Raw genomic sequence first — 24571 nt, 5'->3', positions numbered from 1 at the left:
GGCATAGAGTACAAAAGCAAGGATGTTAAGTTGAACCTTTATAAAACACTGGTTCGGCCACAACTGGAGTATTGTGTCCAGTTCTGGGCAATGCACTTTGGGAAGGATGTGAAGGCCTTACAGAGGGTGCAGAAAAGATTTACTAGATTGGTTCCAGGGACCTCAGTTACGTGGATAGACTGGAAAAGCCGGGATTGTTCTCCTTAGAGCAGGGAAGGTTGAGAGGAGATTTGATAGAGGTGTTCAAATCATAAAGGGTCTAGACAGAGTAGATAGAGACAAACTGTTCCCATTGGCGGAAGGGTTGTGAACCAGGGACACAGGTTTAAGGTGATTGGCAAAAGAACCAAAGGCGACATGAGGAAAAATATTTTTACGCAGCAAGTGGTTAGGATCGGGAATGCACTGCCTGAAAGGGTAGTGGAAGCAGGGTCAGTTATGGCTTTCAAAACGGAATTAGATAGGTACCTGAAGGAGTAAAATTTGCAGGGCTACGGGGAAAGAGCAGGGGTGTGGGACTAGCTGGATTACGCTTGCAGAGAGTCGGCGCAGGCTCGATGGGCCGAATGGTTATGGCACAGAAGGAGACCATTCTATGATTAGGAAACGTAGAGAACCACTTATGGGAAAGACCAGTACTAGGGGCCATAAATATAAGATAGTCACTAGTAATTGCAATAGGGAATTCAGGAGAAACGACTTTACCCAAAGAGTGGTTAGAATGTGGAACTTGCTACCACAAGGAGTAGTTCAGGCGAATAGCATAGATGCATTTAAGGGGAAGCTAGATAAACACGAGGGAGAAAGGAGCAGAAGAATATGCTAATAGGGATAGATGAAGTAGGGAGGGAGGAGGCTCATGTGGAGCATAAACACCAGCACAGACCTGTTGGACCGAATAGCCTGTTTCTGTGCTATACACTCTATTAATTCTACATATGATCTGTCATGGTCACTGTATGTAGTGGGTTGTGTAATATAATTAAGCATTAAACCAACATCTCATCGTTTCCTAGCTTTCGAGCTTGTTCAAAGAGGGTTGGGTATGGATTATCCTATTAAAAATGCAATAGATATATATTTAGCCTATTAGGAGGAAAAAAACCTAACATTGTATAAGATACAAAAGATTTGGACCCAGTTCTTGGGCCTAATTGCAATGGAATGAACCATAACTCATCATCAAATCAGCCATACAAATACATCCACAGGATCCAAAAAAATCCATAAAAGCAGTTTTGCTATTATGTAATGAGGCCAAAACTCAAATGCATGATGTTCATAACTTATTTTTAATGAAGGTAGGACACTCGGTTCCTCATTTATATAAGGATTTACTCCCATCTCAGCCAGTTTCTCAGGAGCAGCTGTACATCACACTCAACCACAGAAATATCAGAACGGACACCAGCGAGGGTACAGAATTTAATACCAATAGTGAACCTGTCCCATGGAACAGAATCACAAATTGGGGCCACTGGGTAATTATTTGCTCAGGTTCATTTGCAGTTACCTGACAACAAACCAATATTTTCAAATGAATGTGGATAAAACTATTTAAACAGAACTTTAAAAAAAATCTTTAATGCATAACGCATTATCGACCATTATAAAACACAGTTAATGTTTTAGCCCACATTCCCATGCCAATTAAAGCACTCATGCACAAACTGAATCATATATATACCTAACCCTCCACTGATCATCTGGGAAAGGGATTAGAACAAATATCCAGAAACACATGGTTACCCACACTGAGAAAACAGATAAAAAATCTAAGCTTACATGTGTCATTTTTATGCATCACTACAGTTATAATGTCTCACCACACATCTCTCTTGGGAAACTTTATGTTCTGGTGTTATCCTTTTTTAAAAATATGTATTGTGGTCTCATGCATAATACAACTTCTGATCTATGATAAGACTAGACAGAAACCTTTCAGATGCTTTACTAACAGTATCTGAACTTCGATTTTTCTCTCCCACATTTCCAAGTAGGATAAATGATCAGACAATCACGCCAAGACTGCATATTAAACAATAAAGAGAAGTCTTTATTAAAACCAGTCAAACAAATCCCCCGAATGTTTATTTCTTAAGCTACTCTATTTGGATGGTATCTACAGCTCTTACTATCATTAGGTCTTCAAGTTATCCTTAAGTTGGCCAGGGAAAACCATGCCAGCATCTTAGCAATCACTATCCACACCTTTTATTGGAAGAAGAACATTTGCTGGATGCTGGCATATCACCAGATGGCTATTTTGAGCATTACTTTGCACTTGTTTGTCTTGCCAAAGTAAGTGTTCTGAAACTAAAAAATAGTTTCAGCAGTAAAGGAAAGAAATGTTTGAGAAACAGCAAGGATTGACTTCAATAAATGTCATGTCCTTTTCTTCATAAAAAAAATATTGTCTGGAGTATTCCATTCAAAAATAACCAGATAAAATCATGACATCTTAATGACTGCAATAAATAATGAATGCAATGTGCCGAAGGGTGGAACAATGAAAAGGAGAGTCCTTCAGTTGAGTGGAACACTCCAACATGAGCTTCAGTGAAGCTCCACCCCACTACCAAGCAGTCTGTACAACATATCCCAAACACCAGCTGTTGCTCCTTCTGCTGATTCCATCATGTGTCGGTTATATCGAGTAAAATGGACAGGTGTCGCTCACATGCCATTTCTTCCTCTTGATCGGCCCGGATCATCCGACTAAACTCTTTCAGTTTGTCAGATAGGGTCATTGTCGAATCGTTCAGCCAATCAGAGTCATTCATACTGGTGTCCTTGCTGTGCCCACTATCAGCAACCTCCTAGGATGAGAAAAATTTAAAAGTGGGGTTACGTAACATCGGGTTTCCAATCTCAAATATAATAGGAGTAGGAATGAAGATCAACCAATCGAGTTGGAAAAAAGATTGCTGCACATCAAACCACACAAAGTAGCAACAAAAGGAATATTAGTAAACCTGTGGTGTGATCGGAGCAGAAACTCGGTGTATGGGACCAACAATTTCAGCAGCAGAGACCATAGTCTGTGAGAGGTAGAGGGGGAGAGCAAGTGAGTCCAAAGGGCCCTCATCCAGCCAGCGATACAGTTGCTCCTCGCATCTGGAAATGACACAAAAACTTCAACCTAATTATCTCTAAATGTACTTGGAGTTGAATGGTATAATTACAGTTAACTTCACACAATCAGGCAGTATGAGAAATTTCTCAACAAAATGGAATACGTTTGACATTAATGTTTCTGGAGCAAACCTTAACCACTCTGGAGGGAATCTGAAGTTTAAACTCCTGGAGTTTCCTTTTTTTTTAAGTAAACAACAACCAATGCATTTCACCTTTTTTTGCCAAATGAAGGATAGCTTGGATGGTGGGAGGACCATCAGTGCAATTCACAGAATCAGAACAGTTACAGGACAGAAGGACGCCATTCGGCCCATCGAGCCTGTGCCAGCTCTTTGTAAGAGCAATCTAGTTAGTCTCATTCCCCCACTTTTCCCCGTAGCCCTACAAATCTGTTCCCTTCAAGTATTTATCCAATTCTTTTTTGAAAGCCACGATTGAATCTGCTTCCACCACCCTTTCAGGCAGCGCATTACAGATCATAACTACTCGCTGCATAAAAAAGTATTTCACGCCACCTTTGGTTCTTTTGCCAATTACTTTAAATCTGTGTCCTCTGGTTCTCGACTGTTTCACCGATGGGAACAGTTTCTCTTTATTTACTTTATCTAAACCCTTCATGATTTTGAACTCTTCTATCAAATCTCCTCTCAACATTTTCTGGTCTAAGGAGAACAACCCCAGCTCCCAGTCTGTCCATGTAACTGAAGTCGCTCATCCCTGGAACCATTCTAGTAAATCTTTTCTGCACCCTCTCTAAGGCCTACACATCCTTCCTAAAGTGCGGTGCCCAGAACTGGACACAATACTCCAGTTGTGGCCGAACCAGTGATTTATAAAAGTTCAACATAACTTCCTTGCTTTTGTACTCTATGCCTCTATTTATAAAGCCCAGGATCCTGTATGCATTTTTAACCGCTTTCTCAACCTGTCCCGCCAGATTTGTGCACATAAACCCCCAGGTCTCTCTGTTCCTGCACCCACTTAGAATTGTACCACTGAATTTACATTGCATCTCCTCGTTCTTCCTGCCAAAATGTATCATTTCACACTTCACTGCATTAAAGTTCATCTGCCATGTGTCCGTCCATTCCACCAGTCTGTCTATGTCCTCTGTCACGATCCTCCTCACTGTTCACTACACTTCCAAGTTTTGTCATATGCAAATTGTGAAATTGTGCCCTGTACACCCAAGTCCAAGTCATTAATATATATCAAGAAAAGCAGTGGTCCTAGTACCAACCCCTGGGGGACACCATTGTACACCTCCCTCCAGTCCGCAAAACAACCGTTCATCACTACTCTCTGCTTCCTGTCACTTAGCCAATTTTGTATCCATGCTGCCACTGCCCCTTTCATTCCATGGGCTTCAATTTTGCTGACAAGCAAAATGCAAGCAAGCACTTTATCAAACGCTTTTTGAAAATCCATATACACACCATCAACCCTCTCTGTTACCTCATCAAAAAACTCAACTTAGTTAAACACGATTTGCCTTTACAAATCCGTGCTGGCTTGCCTTTATTAATCCATACTTGTCCAAGTGACTATTAATTTTGTCCTGGATTATTGTTTCTAAAAGCTTCCCCACCACTGAGGTTAAACTGACTGGCCTGTAGTTGCTGGGTTTATCTTTACACCCATTTTTGAACAAGGGTGTAACATTTGCAATTCTCCAGTCCTCTGGCACCACCCCTGTATCTACGGATGTTTGGAAGATTATGGCCAGAACCTCCGCAATTTCCACCCTTGCTCCCCTCAGCCACCTAGGATGCATCCCATCCGGACCGGGTGACTTATCAACTTTAAGTACAGCCAGCCTTTCCAGTACCTCCTCTTTATCAACTTTTAGCCCATCCAGTATCTCAACTACCTCCTCTACTCCTGTCACTTTAAGAACATAAGAACATAAGAAATAGGAGCAGGAGTAGGCCAATCTGCCCCTCGAGCCTGCTCCGCCATTCAATAAGATCATGGCTGATCTGATCCTAACCTCAAATCTAAATTCATGTCCAATTTCCTGCCTGCTCCCTGTAACCCCTAATTCCCTTTACTTCTAGGAAACTGTCTATTTCTGTTTTAAATTTATTTAATGATGTAGCTTCCACAGCTTCCTGGGGCAGCAAATTCCACAGACCTACTACCCTCTGAGTGAAGAAGTTTCTCCTCATCTCAGTTTTGAAAGAGCAGACCCTTATTCTAAGATTATGCCCCCTAGTTCTAGTTTCACCCATCCTTGGGAACATCCTTACCGCAGCCACCCGATCAAGCCCCTTCACAATCTTATATGTTTCAATAAGATCGCCTCTCATTCTTCTGAACTCCAATGAGTGGAGTCCCAATCTACTCAACCTCTCCTCATATGTCCACCCCCTCATCCCCGGGATTAACCGAGTGAACCTTCTTTGTACTGCCTCGAGAGCAAGTATGTCTTTTCTTAAGTATGGAGACCAAAACTGTACGCAGTATTCCAGGTGCGGTCTCACCAATACCTTATATAACTGCAGCGATACCTCCCTGTTTTTATATTCTATCCCCCGAGCAATAAAAGCCAACATTCCGTTGGCCTTCTTGATCACCTGCATACTAACTTTTTGATTTTCTTGCACTAGGATCCCCAGATCCCTTTGTACTGCAGTACTTTCCAGTTTCTCGCCATTAAGATAATAACTTGCTCTCCGATTTTTCCTGCCAAAGTGCATAACCTCACATTTTCCAATATTGTATTGCATCTGCCAAATCTCCGCCCACTCACCCAGCCTGTCTATATCCCCTTGTAGGTTTTTTATGTCCTCCTCACTCTCTACTTTCCCTCCCATCTTTGTATCATCTGCAAACTTTGATCGGTTACACTCGGTCCCCTCCTCCAAATCGTTAATATAGATTGTAAAGAGTTGGGGACCCAGCACCGACCCCTGCGGAACACCACTTTGGCAGTATCTTCTTCCTTGGTAAAGACAGATGCAAAGTACTCATTTAGTACCTTCATGCGTACTTCTCCTTTTTGGCCCCACCCCTCCTCTTACTACCCATTTACTGTAGAAGACTTTTGGATTCCCTTTTATGTTGGCCACCAGTCTATTCTCATACTCTCTTTGCCCCTCTTATTTCCTTTTTCACTTCTCTGAACTTTCTATATTCAGCTTTGTTCTCACTTATAGTATCAACCTGACATCTGTCATATGCCCCTTTTTTTGCTTCATCTTATTCTCTATCTCTTTTGTTATCTAGAGAGCTCTGGTTTTAGTTGCCCTACCTTTCTCCCACGTGGGAATGTACCTGGACTGTACCTGAACCATCTCCTCCTTAAAGGCTGCCCACTGTTCAATTACAGTTTTGCCTGCCAATCTTTGATTCCGATTTACCCGGGCCAGATCCGTTCTCAACCCTCTGAAATTGGCCCTCCTCCAATTAAGTATTTTTACTCTGGATTGCTCCTTGTCCTTTTCATAACTAATCTAAACCTTATACTATGATCACTGTTCCCTAAATGCTCCCCACTGACACTTGCTCCACTTGACCCACCTCATTCCCCAGAACCAGATCCTTCCTCGTTGGACCGGAAATGTACTGATCAAGAAAGTTCTCCTGAACTTCAGAAATTCCTCCCCCTCTTTGCCCTTTACACTATTACTATCCCAGTCTATATTAGGATAGTTGAAGTTCCCCATTATCACTATGGCTCTTGCACCTCTGTAATTTCCCTGCAAATTTGCTCCTCTATATCCAAGTTGGTGGCCTATAGAATACACCCAGAAGTGTAATGGCACCTCTATTGTTTCTTAACTCTAACCAAATAGATTCTGTCCTTGACCCCTCAAGGACATCCTCTCTCTCCAGCACTGCAATATTCTCCTTAATCTATACTGCCACCTTTCAGTCCTTTCTTTTCTTCCCCATCTTTCCTGAACACCTTGTATCCAGGAATATTTAGTCCCCAATCCTGCCCTTTTTTGAGCCCGGTCTCTGTTGTCGCCACAACATCCTATTCCCATGAGGCTATTTGTGCCTGCAGCTCACCAACCTTATTTACCATGCTTCGTGCGTTTACACATATGCACTCGAAACCTTCGACCTTCTCGCATTCTCTCTTAGTCTGGTCCCACCTAATACTGTACTATTTCTTACTCTAGTGCTATCTGTCTCTCCCAATCCTTTGTGCACCTTGCTTTTCCTTTCTAATGATACATCCTGGTGCTCATCCCCCTGCTAAATTAATTTAACCCCTCCCCCACAGCACTAGTGAACTTCCCCACAAGGATATTGGTCTCAGCTCTGTTGAGGTGCAACCCGTCCGTCTTGAACAGGTCCCAGTGCCCCAAGAATCTGAAGCCCTTCCTCTTGCACCATGTCTTTCCTTCCCTTTTCTTCCCTATGTTGTTGGTTCCCACATGGACCACGGCTTCTGGCTGTTCCCCTCCCCCCCGCAAAATGTTCTGCACCCTCTCCACGATGTCCTTTACTCTGGCACCAGGGAGGCAACACCCTATGCGGGACTCATGTCAGCGGTCACAGAAACGCCTGTCTGTCCCCCTATCGAATCCCCCATGATTACTGCATTTCTACACTACTGTGCCCTCCTGTGCAGTCCTTTGCCCCATGGTGCCATGCTCAGGACTGCACTCCTTCGAGGAGTAGTCACCCTATACCGGTTTGAGGGTGCCACACACCCAGAAGATTCCTGCACTGCCAGCCTCTTCTTACCCTTTCGGATGGCCACCCACTTGCTGTCCTAAACTCTCTGTGGCTCAGAAACCCTCAACTTGAGCTCGAAGAGCTGGAGGCATTTCCTGCACATGTGGCCCTCCAGGACAGGTCCCAGTGACTAGGCGTGTGGATGAGGGTAACGCAGTGGATGTGGTATACATGGATTTCAGTAAGGCCTTCGATAAAGTCCCCCATAGGAGACTGGTCAAGAAGGTACGAGCCCATGGAATCCAGGGTGCCTTGGCACTTTGGATACAAAACTGGCTTAGTGGCAGAAGGCAAAGGGTGATGGTCGAAGGTTGTTTTTGTGACTGGAAGCCTGTGGCCAGTGGGGTACCACAGGGATCGGTGCTGGGTCCCTTGCTGTTTGTGGTCTACATTAATGACTTGGATATGAATGTAAAAGGTATGATCAGTAAGTTCGCTGATGATACAAAAATTGGTAGGGTGGTAAATAGCGAGGAGGATAGCCTCAGTCTGCAGGACGATATAGATGGGTTGGTCAGATGGGCGGAACAGTGGCAAATGGAATTTAACCCGGAAAAGTGCGAGGTGATGCACTTTGGAGGGACTAACAAGGCAAGGGAATACACAATGAATGGGAGGACCCTAGGCAAGACAGAGGGTCAGAGGGATCTTGGTGTGCAAGTTCACAGATCCCTGAAGGCGGCGGAACAGGTAGATAAGGTGGTAAAGAAGGCATATGGGATACTTGCCTTTATTAGCCGAGGCATAGAATATAAGAGCAAGGAGGTTATGATGGAGCTGTATAAAACACTGGTTAGGCCACAGCTGGAGTACTGTGTGCAGTTCTGGTCGCCACACTACAGGAAGGATGTGATCGCTTTGGAGAGGGTGCAGAGGAGATTCACCAGGATGTTACCAGGGCTGGAGCGCTTCAGCTATGAAGAGAGACTGGGAAGATTGGGTTTGTTTTCCTTGGAGCAGAGGAGGCTGAGGGGGGACATGATTGAGGTGTACAAAATTATGAGGGGCACAGATAGGATGGATACTAAGGAGCTTTTTCCCTTCGTTGAGGGTTCTATAACAAGGGGACATAGATTCAAGGTAAAAGGCGGGAGGTTTAGAGGGGATTTGAGAAAGAACTTTTTCACCCAGAGGGTGGTTGGAGTCTGGAACTCACTGCCTGAAAGGGTTGTGGAGGCAGGAACCCTCACAACATTCAAGAAGCATTTGGATGAGCACTTGAAATGCCATAGCATACAAGGCTACGGACCAAATGCTGGAATATGGGATTAGAGTAGACAGGGCTTGATGGCCGGCGCGGACACGATGGGCCGAAGGGCCTCTATCCGTGCTGTATAACTCTATGACTCTCTATGACTCTATGACACATGAAGCGTCCTGAAGTTCTCACATGCACAGGAAATGCAGGCAATGGGTCTCAGCTGCCCGTTCATTATATTTAGAAACCTTTTTTTCTAAACTCCCTTTTTATACTCGATTATTATTAATTTATTTACTGTTTACTTGCCCCGATTAACCTAACCTTTTATTCTGGGTCTCTGAGATCCTCCTCTGTTCACTGTGACCTCACTGTTGTCACTCTCTCTGTTCTTAGTGAACGGGGAAAGGGGAAACTCCCCTGGAGCTCAGCACCATTTCTCGCGATTCCACTCCCGCTCCCGTACTGATACCTGGGGCTCCTCCTCTGGAACTCCACTCCACTCCACTGATACGTGGGGCTCCTCCCCTGGTGCTCAGCACTGTTTCTCTCCACTCCACTCCCGCTCCTGTACTGATACCTGGAGCTCAGCACGACTAAATAATCTATTTATTTGTAGTAATTACTTTTTAAGTCTGTTTTGTTTTTTTTTTTGTTTTTTTAAATTTTGCACCTCCCTCCCACTCACCAAATTCTCAAGTTTCCACTCGGTTCACGATCCGCTCTGTGTTTCAGGCCTCTTAACCCAAGATTCAAAGAGCTATCATTGCTTACTATAACTGTTTATTCATAAAAACGTCATTTCCATCCCAATGTTTGCCTCCCTGTCGGCATGTACCCATGCAATCCATGTCATTTGCAGAAAGCATGCTCTTTATTTTCCACATTTCTCAATTATTGTACCTCTGATTCTCCTCTTTTTCCATTTCAATTCCTGACAGCAGTCGTTCTGGTAGAAGTTCTGCTGCTGAGTAAGTATGGGTGATATCCACAGCAGAAACCCTCCTGTCTGGAAGGGTTTCTTCAGGTGTGACCTCCACACTATATGGTTTGAAGTCTGACCTCTGCTTAATTGAAGAGTCTGTCTGCTTCTGTGACAACCTGGAAAATAATATGATGAGATAACAAAGTGCCCATGTGTTGAAGGGAAAATCTACTGGATTACAACAGTGACTTTGTATTATTCAACCTAGTAAAGTTTGTTACTGAAATTCTGAGCCATGTGAACAATATACAATGATTCTCTGCTGCAGCCCAGACCTATTTAAAAGATGTCCATTTGTTAGCCATTGTTATCCACATTGGCTCATTTCTGGTTCCAGTCCCTCCTTCTCCCCAGCATACAGACCATCAGTTCGCACAACACAAAGGTGCAATCCCCTTACTCTGGTGCAACTCCATAACTAATACGGACCAACAGGCAAATGTTGCACAGGCAATCAGAGCACATAACACATTGACAAAAGGTTCGTGCACATCGCCAGAACTTTCAAACAAGCACCCAGACATAGCTTGGCTGGTGGTGAGAAGGGCCCTTCCTGTCAGATCCTTCAAGCACTCCCGGACTCTCAGTGCCACCGCACACTGTCCCCGAGGCTGCGGAGCAGAAAAAACAGTCACCCATCTCCTTCTGGAATGCGCCTTTGCAAAGAAGGTCTGGAGAGAGATGCAGTGGTATCTGTCTGGATTTGTCCCGAATAGTTCTGTAACACAGGACTCTGTGCTCTACGGGCTGTTCCATGGGACGCACACCGAGACGGACATCAACTGCTGCTGGAAGACCATTAACTCGGTGAAAGACGCCCTTTGGTCTGCCCGAAACCTGCTGGTCTTCCAGTGCAAGGAGCTGTCCTCGACCGAGTGTTGCAGACTGGCACATTTCAAGGTCCAGGACTACGTGCTCAGGGATGCACTGAAGCTGGGTGCGGCCGCAGCAAAGGCTCTGTGGGGAAAGGCAGCCATTTAGAGCCTTCCCGCCATTGTATACCGAGGGGCTGAAATCAGGGAAAACCCCCCCCGGGCAGAATGTAAAATTCAAATTGCTGTAATGTACCTGTATTGAATCTGTAATCAATAATCTGTATTGAGTATAATGCAATGAGACACCCCAGAGTGTCATGAACTGTAATTATGCACAATGTGTTTGTTGAATTGTACTTGATGTAACCTGAAAATTGTATAATCTGTATTGTGTACGTTTGGAATGTGATATCACAACTGTATTGTATGTTTTTGCTACAAATTTTTAAAAAGTATATTTTTTGGAAAAAAAACATTGACGACACCTACAGCTGAATGAATGTCAAGCCATCTGACCCCCCCACCCCCCCACCCCACCACCCATTAGCCGATTATCTAAGCGGGTCCATTTCATCACTCTGCCCTTCCCGCAGGCTGTCTGCCCTCCAGCTATCAATCCTCGAAGCACTGCTTATAGGGCACGATAATAATGGCTCAAGATCCCCCACTATGGACAGCCATCATGACCACATGTCATCGGTTTTGTAGCCAGGGTGTCTTCACTAAATGCATGATGTCTTTTAACAGCACACGGTGGGATCAATAACTGTATTCTTACAAACCATTATTGAACAGGATTATATCGTGACTAAGAACATAAGAAATAGGATCAGGAGTAGGCCATATGGCCCCTTGAGCCTGCTCCGCCATTCAATCAGATCATGGCTGATCTTCAACCTCAACTCCACTTTCCCGCCCGATCCCCATATCCCTTGATTCCCCTAAAGTCCGAAAATCTATCGATCTCAGCCTTCAATACACTCAACGACTCAGCATCCACAGCCCTCTGGGGTAGAGAATTCCAAAGATTAACAACCCTCAGTGAAGAAATTCCTCCTCATCTCAGTCCTGAATGGCCGCCCCCTTATCCTACGACTATGCCCCCTAGTTCTAGACTCTCCAACCAGGGGAAATAATCTCAGCATCTACCCTGACAAGCCCCCTAATAATCTTATATGTTTCAACTAGATCACCTCTCATTCTTCTAAACTCCAGAGAGTATAGGAATTAATCTAGTGAACCTTCGTTGTACCGCCTCCAATGCAAGTATATGCTTCCTTTGATAAGGAGACCAAAACTGTACCCAGTACTCCAGGTGAGGTCTCACTAAGGCCCTGTACAACTGTAGTAAGGCTTCCTTACTCCAACTCCCTTGCAATAAAGGCCAACATGCCATTTGCTTTCCTAATTGCCTGCTGTACCTGCATACTAACTTTGTGTTTCTTGCACAAGGACAACCAAGTCTCTCTCAACACCAACATTTATTAGTTTCTCATCATTTAAAAAATATTCTGTTTTTCTATTCTTCCTACCAAAGTGAATAACCTCACATTTCCCCACCTCTCCCACAAGAGAGAGTCTAACCACCTCCCCTTGACATTCAACTGTAAGGAATCTTACAACACCAGGTTATAGTCCAACAAATTTATTTTAAAATCACATGCTTTCGGAGATTATCCCCTTCGTCAGGTGAATCTCCGAAAGCTTGTGATTTTAAAATAAATTTGTTGGACTATAACCTGGTGTTGTAAGATTCCTTACATTTGTCCACCCCAGTCCATCACCGGCATCTCCACATCTTGACATTCAATGGCATTACCATCGCCGAATCCCCCACCATCAACATCCTGGGGGTCACCATTGACTAGAAACTTAACTGGACCAGTCATATAAATACTGTGGCTACATGAGCAGGTCAGAGGCTGGGTATTCTGCGGCGAGTGACTCACCTCCTGACTCCCCAAAGCCTTTCCACCATCTACAAGGCACAAGTCAGGAGTGTGATGGAATACTCTCCACTTTCCTGGATGAGTGCAGCTCCAACAACACTCAAGAAGCTCGACACCATCCAGGACAAAGCAGCCCACTTGATTGGCACCCCATCCACCACCCTAAACATTCACTCCCTTCACCACCGGCGCAGCGTGGCTGCAGTGTGTACCATCCACAGGATGCACTGCAGCAACTCGCCAAGGCTTCTTCGACAGCACCTCCCAAACCCGCGACCTCTACCACCTGGAAGGACAAGGGCAGCAGGCACATGGGAACAACAATACCTGTAAGAATTCTAGGAATTCCACCTTTTCCGAGTATGGAAAACTTTGGCCATTGACTAAAATCCTAAGATGGAAGGACAGGTGAGAGGTCACCAGACGAATCAACAACACACACAGTGGAATGTGGGAGAATTACTGCTTCAGACATGTCTCTGTTTTAATGCAAAACCTACAGCAGGTGGTCAAGATCAGAAAGGCAGTCGGCCATTGAAAGAGGCAACTGCTCCAGACATGGTGGGGCCATGTCTTTGTTTTAAAGCAAAACCGATCAACACCAAGTCGTTGGATACAAATGGAACCCTGATTACCAGGTGATCAACAAATCGGAAAGAACAATGGCCCATCGAGAAAAGCAATTGCAACATGATGAGAGGCCATCAAAAGATTCTTAAGGACTTTGTAACAACTGTTTAAACAGACATGAAGTGCCTTTTTTTTTTAAAGTGACGAAGACCATTGTAAGAGGAGGGATATATAAGTGGAAACTCGAAACCCCTCTCTCTCGTGTGCTCTCTCTGGCTCCTGCTTCTGTCTTGTGTTCTGCTCCTCTTGTTCTGCCTGTCTCTAGGTTTGCACTCTCCAGGGAGGAGAGCAGCTTCCAGTGAAACCAATGAACCCTACATGAGAGAACCGGTCAGCCAGACCTGCAAGTGCAAAGGATTGGTGAGTCTCGACCGTACATGTGTGTGTGATAGGTGTCTCCAGGGTCCCCACCAACCTCTTAGTTTAGCTGGATAAAGTACTGTAGTGGGTGTGTGTAACTCAATGTACTGTGTAGGACCGTTTTTAATCATTATTTTCTTCGTGTTGACGGTATAATAAAACCAACATTCCAATTCAATTCAAACACCAAGTTTGTGTTCTCTATGCTATTCGACTGCGTGATCCATCACTGGGTGCGTAAGCGTAAATCCCGTTTTCCTGAATCCCTGATGTATAAGTGTTCCTTGGCTAGACCGGGGACCAGATATCTGCACCGATCAATAGGGTGAGAACAACCCCAAAACACCCTACACACACCTGCACGTTCCCCTCCAAGTCACACACCACCCCGACTTGGAAATATATCGCCGTTCCTTCATCGTCGCTGGGTCAAAATCCTGGAACTCCCTTCCTAACAGCACTGTGGGAGAACCTTCACCACACGGACTGCAACGGTTCAAGAAGGCGGCTCACCACCACCTTCTCAAGGGCAATTAGGGATGGGCAATAAATGCTGGCCTTGCCAGCGACGCCCACATCCCATGAACGAATAAAAATTATACTCCATCTGCCACCTTCTTGCCCACTCACTTGCAGACTCTGTGTCCTCCTCACAGCTTACTTTCCCACCTAGCTTTGTATCATCAGCAAACTTGGATATATTACACTCGGTCCCTTCATCTAAGTCATTAATATAGACTGTAAATAGCTTGCAGCATCCCACTAGTTATAATCTGCCAACCTGAGAATGACCCGTTTATCCCCACTCTCTGTTTTCTGTCCATTAACCAATCCAATATCCATGCTAACATATTACCCCCAACCCCATGAGCCCTTACTTTGTATAACAAACTTTTATGTGGCACCTTATTGAATGCCTTTTGAAAATCCAAATATACTTCATCCACTGGTTCCCCTTTATCTACCCTGCTAGTTACTCCCTCAAAAAACTCTAATAAATTTGTCAAACACGATTTCCCTTCCATGTTGACTCTGCCTAATCATATGATGATTTTTTTTTTTTTAAGTGTCCTGTTACCACTTCCTGAATAACGGATTCCAGCATTTTCCGACAACCGATGTCAGGCTAACTGGCCTGTAGTTCCTTGTTTTCTCTCTCCCTCCCTTCTTGAACAGCGGGGTAACATTTGGTACCTTCCAGTCCACTGGGACCGTTCCAGAATCTAGAGAATTTTAGAACATTATAACCAATGCATCCGCTATCTCTGCAGCCACCTCTTCCGAACCGTAGGCCATCAGGTCCGTGGGATTTATTGGCTTTTAGTCCCATTAGTTCTCAAGTACTTTTTCTCTAGTGATATTAATTACTATAAGTTCCTCACTCTCATTAGCCCCTTGGTTCACCACTATTTTTGGTAAGCTATTTGTGTCTTCTACTGTGAAGACAGATACAAAATATTCGTTTAACGCATCTGCCATGACTACAGTCACTGGCTTATGTGTACTGAATAAATCAAGTCCATTTTTATTAAATGAGATTCTGGGACGTTAATCAGTGTTTTGAGGATCACATTCCTTACAGTGTTTGTGAAAACCAGTGACCTTGCCTAAAATATACAAAAGAGCTACTATTCCGTACAATCATAGCCACTGGTTTAAAATGACTGAACAAGACAAATTCCGTTTCATTACATAAGTGACCAGAGAATTTTTTAAACCAGTGATTTGGGGATCACAACCCACAATTCTGTTTGATTTTCCATGAAAATCAAAAACCTTGGTCGAGACTTAATCAATGTAACTGTAATTTGTTTTTCTTCTCTTTCACTCCTCTGGATAATTCTCAGGCTACAAATTCAAAAGGGTTCATTGCTCACACAGGATGTTACACACACTACAAAAATGCCTCTACAACATGACAGCAGCACCCAAACTCGTCCTTGTGCAAAAGGAGCCCCCCACCTAAATAAATGAACAGATGGAGAGCTTGCCCACTGCAGAGTCAGCAAACACATTAAAGAGAAACATTTACCCCTACCTCCTTCATCATTTCTACACATCTTTGCACATTCTGGCTTAGCTGGAACCCTGATCTCCAGATTCCTGTGGTTAGGAACAAGATCCCTGATATACCCAAGGCAGCTCCAACTGCCCAGGCAGCTCAAGAAAGGCCTGCACCGAAAATATCCTTAGGCAGATCAGCTCTCCTCGCACTGTGGTGCAGCTGTCACCTTGCAGAGGCCCTAACAGTGCACAGGCTTGGCACAAAAGGGCACTGAAACTGGCCAGCTGCTCCACGAGGAGTTCAAGGAATCTGTATACTGTGCCTAACCTGTCTTCAGCTGGCTCTCAATGAAGATGATGCATTGAATAAAACCCTTAAAATTCAGTCACAAAGGCCTCAAATAGGCTCTATGACATTTACTTGGCATGTAAAGACTATTCCTCCCACCCCAACCCCTTCAATCAAAATATCAAATCAGGCATGGACTAGATATGGTGTTCATAAATACAGAGAATAGACACCCATCAGGGACCTCTAGATATGGTATTCACCTAACTGACTCAGGTTCGCCTACTGGATAGAATACTCTGTTTCCAATGTGTTTTCTATTCATGCATATAAACAGAAATAAATCTATTAAGGGGTGATCTGATCGAAGTTTATAAGATATTAAGGGGAACAGATAGGGTGGATAGAGAGAAACTATTTCCCCTGGTTGGGGATTTTAGGAGTAGGGGGCACAGTCTAAAAATTAGAGCCAGACCTTTCAGGAGCGAGATTAGAAAACATTTCTACACACACAGGGAACTCTCTTCCGCAAACAGCAATTGATACTAGCTCAATTGCTAAATTTAAATCTGAGATAGACAGCTTTTTGGCAACCAAAGGTATTAAGGGATATGGGCCAAAGGCAGGTATATAGAGTTAGATCACAGATCAACCATGATCTTATCAAATGGCGGAGCAGGCACGAGGGGCTGAATGGCCTACTCCTGTTCCTATGTTCCTAAATAGCAGTAAGGAGTGAGGTGGACCTATTGCACATTACGATAATACAGCACATGTGGACAGCTCAGAAGGTATAATGTCTTTTCAAAGTACCAAAGCGAAAATTAAACATTAGTTTTATTAACATTTTCAAAGCTATGACTGCAGGAACAAAATAAAATTTGTTATTTTAAGTTTGCTGATTGGCAATTGCCAAGGTAAATTTTTAGAATGCAGAATTATCTGAAATGTGAGAGTGAAGGGAACACAGTTGTTGAGGCTGAAACATTGCCCACAAATGGTTCTATAAAACAAACCACGTCACACGAACTACAATCTGAATACAGCTCTAGAATAAATAGCATTCACCACAGGGAACTGGATTTATATTCTACTATTCTGTCCATTTACCTGCGTGAGGCTTCTTGGATTGCCATTTGGGTATTTGATCGTGCTTGTTCCCAAAATGTTGGTCGTTTATATTTTTTCAGATCATCCTGGAAATAATAGACCAAGATCTGACCATCTTCACTGACAGCCTCTGAGAAACGATAATAAAAAGTATGAATGTGAGGCATGTACATTCAACTCCAACAAAGATAAGGACTTCCTCTTCCTTTTTATTTTACTTTACCATCACAAAACATAGAAAAGGGCCTTCATTGGATGGGGCAAGGGAACCAGAAAGGAAATGACTATTCCAAGTCATTAGTACTCTGAAATCATGAGTCATGGTGCTGCTCAAAAATGTCACATCTCCCTGTGAGAATAACAGGAAAAGAACTGTGGACAGATGGGGCTTTTATACAATTTGAGGCTGGAACAGAAATATTCTGAAACTGGCAATAGCCTAATTACTTCGTAGAATCACAGACAGGAGGCGGCCATTCGGCCCATCGGGCCTGTGCCAGTTCTTTTGAAAGAGCTATCCAATTTTTCTTTTCAAGTATTTATCCAATTCCTTTTTGAAAGTTACTATTGAATCTGCTTCCACCGACCTTTCAGGCAGTGCATTCCAGATCAGAACAACTCGCTGCATAAAACATTTTTTCCTCTCATGTTGCCTCTGGTTCTTTGGTTAATTACCTTAAATCTGCGTCCTCTGGTTACCAATCCTTCTGCCAGTGGAAACAGTTTCTGGAGCAATGCTTGGGCCTCAGCTATTTACAATCTATATTAATGACTTAGTCGAAGGGACCGCGTGTAACGTATCCAAGTTTGCTGACGATACAAAGCTAGGTGGGAAAGTAAGCTGTGAGGAGGACACAAAGAGTCTGCAAAGGGATATAGACAGGTTAAATGAGTGGGCAAGAAGATGGCAAATGGAGTATAATGTGGGGAAATGTGAGGTTATTCACTTGGGTAGGAAGAATAGAAAAACAGAATATTTTTAAATGGTAAGAAACTATTAAATGTTGGTGTCCAGAGACACTTGGGTGTCCTCATACAAGAAACACAAAAAGTTAGTATGCAGGTACAGTAGGTAATTAGGAAAGCTAATGGAACGTTGGCCTTTATTGTAAGGGGGTTAGAGTAAGGAAGTCTTACTACAACTGTACAAGGCTTTAGTAAGACCTCACCTGGAGTACTGTGTACAGTTTTGGTCTCCTTATCTAAGGAAGGATATACTTAGAGGCGATCCAACAAAGGTTCAATAGATTAATTCCTGGGATGAGAGGGTTGTCCTATGAAGAGAGGTTAAGTACAATGGGCATATACTCTCTGGAGTTTAGAAGAATGAGAGGTGATCTCGTTGAAAACATAATATTCTGAGGGGGCTTGACAGGGTAGATGCTGAGAGGTTGTTTCCCCTGGTTGGAGAGTCTAGAACTAGAGGGCATAGTCTCAGGATAAGGGGTCGGCCATTCAAGACTGAGATGAGAGGAATTTCTTCACTCAGAAGGTTGTGAATCTTTGGAATTCTCTACCCCAGAGGGCTGTGGATGCTGAGTTGTTGAGTATATTCAAGGCTGAGATAGATTTTTGGACTCTAGGGGAATCAAGGGATATGGGGATTGGGCGGGAAAGTGGAGTTGAGATTGAATGGCGGAGCAGGCTTGAGGGGCTGTATGGCTGACTCCTGCTCCTATTTCTTATGTTCCTATGTTTCTCTTCATTTACTCTATCGAAACCATTCATGATTTTGAATCTATCAAATCCTGTCTTAACCTTCTCTGCTCTCAGGAGAGCAATCCCAACTTCTCCAGTCTATCCACGTAACTGAAGTCCCTCATCCCTGGAACCATTCTAGTAAATCTCCTCTGCACCTAAGGCCTTCATATCCTTCCTAAAGTGTGGTGCCCAGAATTGGACACAATACTCCCAGCTGGGGCCTAACCAGTGTTTATAAAGGTTCAGCATAACCTTCTTACCTTTGTACACTATGCCTCTATTAATAAAGCTCAGGATCCTGTATGCCTTTTTAACAGCCTTCTCAACTTGTCCTGCCACCTTGCCCCAATAAAGCAACTCACTCCCAAGCCTCTGCCAATCAAGGCCTCTAACTGTCCATCAAGAAAGCAGTTTAAGTCTCCTTGGTGGGCAAGTTTCTACCTACCATCCGACCATAGAATTTTACAGCACAAAAGGAGGCCATTGGTGTAGGCTCTCTGAACGAGCTGTCGGCTTAGTCCCATTCCCTCTTGTCCTTTCTCCATAACCTTCTAAATTTTTCTTCAAATATTTAATCTTTTAAAAGTGATTATGGGTTCTTCTTCCACCACTGTTTCTGGTAGGGCATTTAATATCCTGGCAATCCTCTACACAAAAAATGTTTACTAACTTCTCTCTTCACTCTCCTGGGGACGATAAATGTAAGCCCCCTAGTTACCAACTCACCAACCACTGCAAATAGTTTTCCCTATTTACCTCATCAATTTTGAACAAATCTATCAGATCTTCTTTTAACCTTCTCCATTCTAATAAGCCGCCCAGTTTCTCCAATATCTCTTTAGAAGCTTCTCATCCCTGGTATTGTCTTAGTGAATTGTTTCTGCACCCTCTCTGTGGCCATGACACCCATCCTGACGTAGGGTACCTCGAAACTGGTCACAATGTTCTAACTACAGCCTAGCCAATCAATTGTATAGGTTTAATGTTACCTCTTTGCTTTTGTACTCAATGCTGCTATTAAAATCCAGGCTCCCATATGCTTTTAAAACTTAAAAAAAAAATCAACCTCCCACTTTTAGAGATTATGTATGTCACTCCCCACGTCTCTCTGCTCTTCCTTTCCTTTTAACATTTTACATTTACTCCTTATTCTTCCTCCCAAAATGTATCCTCTTGCATTTCTATACATTAAATTTCATCTGACATCTATCTGCCTAAACTTCCTCATAAAGTTACTTAGTGCACTCTTCATTTAACCACAATCCAATTTTTGTGTCATCTGAAAATGTTAATACTGTGGTCCCATATCCAAGTCCAGCTCGTCTATATAAGAGCAGCAATGGTCCCAACACTGACCCCAGGGAGCACCACTCTTAACACCTCTCCAATCCAAAACAAAGTCCATTAACCACAACTCTGTTTTCTGTCCTTTAATCAGTTTCCTATCCATGCTGTCACATTCCCTTTATTACTGTACCTCCATTTTATCAGCAAGCCTGTGCGGTAACTTAACAAACGCTTCTTGAAAATCCATATACACAACATGTACAGCATTTCCTTTATCAATACGCATAGTTATTTCATCAAAGAACTTATTTTATTCCTATTTCTTTCTCTAAATCACATTCGGTTCTCTATATCCAATTATCTTCTTTCTGTCCCTCACAATGAACTAAGAGGGTAAAACAATGAGTTATAGTTCTCCTCAAAAGGACATGCTTTCAGCTGAATGTCACCAAAATTCAGTCTTCAGAACCATAAAATGAGAGAGATAAATGAGGCTTGATAAACTACCGCCTTGTATATTCAGCTCTCATTCCCATCTGTGTCTATGTCCCCGACCCCCCATCCAATCAAACTCAATTCTCACAAGAATCAGCCCATTGTAGAGCCCAGTTAAAAAGTAAAATATAAACATGTCTAACCTGTAACACAGGGCAGGCTGGGGGACCTCCATTCTCTCAACCGATGGTCGATGCAAAAGGCAACAATTTCATCCCAGGGTATTTCTAAAACCGAAGGCCCCTCATCTACCGAGACTTCCAACATAAAGGAACAGCTCTCTCTCCACCTGCCGCAGACTCTGTTTAGGAGCTGTTCAACCTTCGAAAGCAGTAGTGGGCAAGTTTGCTGTGACACTGGGACCCTAGACACGTATTGGAAGATCGTATCACAGACCTTAGCCCATGAAGCTGTGAGGAACAGAAAATGATTATTGCAATAATTCAAATTACGAACTCACCAACACGGAGTAAAATCTTCTCATAGCAACATTATGTTCTTACCATGCAAGGGAGGAAGATCCATCACTGGCAACTGAAAAGACAGCACAGCTTTCTTCAGCCAGGCCAGATGGTTATTAGAATTCCACTCTTTGTGTGCCAGTATCTCATCAGCTGTGGGTCCAGAAAACTCAGCCACTGGCCAGGAAAGATTGTACAGCTGCTCGGAGGAGACCACCTCTGAAAGGAAACGCAGCACATCATTGTAAAGCTCAATGATAGGGCTGGGGTCCTGGGAAGGCAATGCAGCCAATCGCCGTTCTGATTTATCACTGTAAAACTGGTCGCTGAACTCCCGGCACAGCCCGTCCTCTATGTACTGCATCAAAGTCTGACAGTAGATCTCCGGGGGTGATGGGCAATGTGAGGCCAGCCATCTTACTGCTTCAGATACCTAAAAAAAAACATTACATCCATTAGAGCCGAGGCATGTGAACTCTCACTGTAAACAGCTTCAGACATAAATAACGCACTGCAAGGTACTGCCAACACAGCACACAGCATCATTTTCCACATGGTCTGTTTGCTGTGAACGGGATGGGGGGGGGGGGGAAAGAGTTGATGATAAAATGAAAAAAAGGTGCCTCTACACAAATTCCACACCGCAATATTTGAGTAACCTTTTGCTCCAGTTTTTATATTTTGACCTGGGTTAAAACTGTACAGAAAAACAAACTCTTATCCAGATAAGAAAACCCTATAGACAATGGCCCTTAAAGACATGACACAGGAGCAGTTCAAGCACAAACTGTTGCCTCAGCCCCAGCTGTACACAGTCTCATTCTGGAATTACACCGCAGCTCTTTTGAATGAGGCTAATTTGATGCAATGAGGCAAGAAACATAAATAGAACGAGTGCTCCAGATCACGAAGGTGCTATATTCAAGGAATGTTGAGCAATCTATCATCTTTATTCAAACTGAAATGTTATTATGTTCTTTTTTTAAATTTGTGGGCAATGCTGTATTTATTGTCCTTTCCTGGTTGCCCCGAGAAGGTGGTGGTGGGCATCCTTCTTGGGCAATTGACTCGTCCATTTCTAAAGGCACTAAGAGTTAACCACGTACCACTGTAGGACTGGAGTCATATGTAGGCCAGATCCCTTGGGGTGGTAGACCACAAATGCCCACATTTATTGAACTCACAACCTCGGAGTTGCTAGTCCAGTACCTCAACATTACTCTACTGTGCTGTACTGTAGCACTATCCTGTCCAGATCCTCGCACCACACTAAAGGCAGATGTTCATCATGTAGCTGATGAGGAAACAGATTTAGGACAATAGCTGCTGGAAAGCATTAGCTGGAGGCCAGGTAAGTGAATTTTAGATCTTGTATTGTGTAATGAGACAGGGTTAATTAGTAATCTCACAGTAAAGGATCCTCTGGGGAAGAGTGATCATAATATGATGAATTTCACATTGAGTTTGAGAACGACATACTTAAAGTTCGAAACTAGAGTCTTCATAATAAATAAAGCCAATTACACAGGTATGAGGGGCGAGTTGGCTAAGGTAGATTGGGAAATTAGATTAAAAGGCATGACGGTAGATAAGCAATGGCAAACATTTAAAGAAATATTTCAATATTCTCAATGAATATACATTCCATTGAGGAATAAAAACTCCACGGGAAAAGTGATTCATCTGTGGCTAACTAAAGAAGTTAAGGATAGAATTAGGTTGAAAGAAGAGGCTTATAATATTGCCAAGAAGAGTAATAAGCCTGAGGATTGGGAGAGTTTTAGAAATCAAGCACAGAATAACCAAAAAATTGATTAAAAAACATAGAATATGAAAATAAAGTAGCAAGAAATATAAAAACAGATTGTAAGAGCTTCTTTTGTATGTAAAAAGAGTAGCAAAAGTAAACGTTGGTAACTTAGAGGCTGAGACAGGAGAAATTATAATAGGGAATCAGGAAATGGCAGAGACGTTAAACAAATATTTTAAATCTGTCTTCACAGTAAAAGACACAAAAGGCATAACAGAAGCAGAGCGGAAACAAGGGGCTAATGAGAGTGAGGAACTTAAGTAATTATTATCACTAGAGAAAAAGTACTGGAGAAACTAAAGGGACTAAAAGCCGACAAATCCCCTGGAGCTTATGGCCCACATCCTAGGGTTCCAAAAGAGGTGGCTGCAGAGATAGAGGATGCATTGGTTATGATCTTCCAAAATTCCCTAGATTCTGTAACAGTCCCAGTGGAATGTTACCCCGCCATTCAAGAAAGGAGGAACAGGGAAAACGGGGAACGACAGGCCAGTTAGCCTGGCATCAGTTGTTGGGAAAATGCTAGAATCCATTATTAAGGAAGTGGTAACAGGACACTTAGAAAATCATAATATGATTAGGCATGCTCTTCCCTAATTTAGCCTTCCCTAAATGGCCATTAGGGAAAGAAATCTGCCGTCCTTACCTGGTCTGGCCTATATGTGACTCCAGACCCACAGCAATGTGGTTGATTCTTAATTGCCCTCTGAAATGGCCTAGCAAGCCACTCAGTTGTAAAATCTCACTAAAAAAAGTCACAAGAATAAAACCAGACGGACCACCCGGCATCGGACCACCCGGCATCGGACCACCAGGAACCGGACACGACAAAGGCAAACCAAGCCCAGTCGACCCTGCAAAGTCCTCCTCATTAACATCTGGGGACTTGTGTCAAAATTGGGAGAGCTGTCCCACAGACTAGTCAAGCAACAGCCTGACATAGCCATACTCACAGAATCATACCTTTCAGACAATGGCCCAGACTCTTCCATTACCATCCCTGGGTATGCCCTGTCACACCAGCAGGACAGACCCACCAGAGGTGACGGGACAGTGATATACAGTCAGGAGGGAGTAGCCCTGGGAGTCCTCAACATTGACTCTGGACCCCATGAAATCTCATGGCATCAGGTCAAACATGGGCAAGGAAACCTCCTGCTGATTACCACCTACCGCCCTCCCTCAGCTGATGAATCAGTCCTCCTCCATGTTGAGCACCACTTGGAGGAAGCACTGAAGGTAGCAAGGGCAGAGAATGTACTCTGGGTGGGGTCTTCAATGTCCATCACCAAGTGTGGCTCCATGGCACCACTACTGACCGAACTGGCCACGTCCTGAAGGACACAGCTGCCAGACTGGGACTGCGGCAAGTGGTGAGCGAACCAACACGAAGGAAAAACCTATTTGACCTCGTCCTCACCAATCTACCTGTCGCAAATGCATCTGTCCATGACAGTATTGGTAGGAGTGACCACCGCACAGTCCTCGTGGAGATGAAGTCCCATCTTCAGACTGAGGACACCATCCAACGTGTTGTGTGGCACTACCACCGTGCTAAATGGGATACATTCAGAACAGATCTAGCAGCTCAAAACTGGGCATCCATGAGGCACTGTGGGCCATCAGCAGCAGTAGAATTGTATTCCA

The 24571-nt window shown here is 43.6% G+C and overlaps 1 protein-coding gene across 2 annotated transcripts in view; it reads right to left on the bottom strand.

Annotated features, from left to right (window-relative positions):
- Positions 1 to 1273: 1273 nt before the first annotated feature.
- The window catches only part of mcm3ap (minichromosome maintenance complex component 3 associated protein), a 111161-nt gene continuing 87863 nt past the window's right edge, over positions 1274 to 24571 (bottom strand). For both annotated transcript variants that reach the window (XM_067988134.1, XM_067988135.1), the window contains 6 exons: positions 21157 to 21547; positions 20797 to 21063; positions 17171 to 17300; positions 9932 to 10129; positions 2976 to 3117; positions 1274 to 2819 (listed from right to left, as the gene is read on the bottom strand). In XM_067988134.1, the coding sequence (XP_067844235.1) occupies positions 2637 to 2819; positions 2976 to 3117; positions 9932 to 10129; positions 17171 to 17300; positions 20797 to 21063; positions 21157 to 21547 (1311 nt within the window). In that variant the 3' untranslated portion in view covers positions 1274 to 2636. The remainder of the gene's footprint in view (positions 2820 to 2975; positions 3118 to 9931; positions 10130 to 17170; positions 17301 to 20796; positions 21064 to 21156; positions 21548 to 24571) is intronic.

The sequence above is a fragment of the Heptranchias perlo genome, chromosome 7, assembly GCF_035084215.1.
Source record: "Heptranchias perlo isolate sHepPer1 chromosome 7, sHepPer1.hap1, whole genome shotgun sequence".
Classification (NCBI taxonomy): domain Eukaryota; kingdom Metazoa; phylum Chordata; class Chondrichthyes; order Hexanchiformes; family Hexanchidae; genus Heptranchias; species Heptranchias perlo.
Note: the sequence above shows the minus strand (reverse complement) of the source record. Positions and strands in the feature narration are given on the sequence as shown.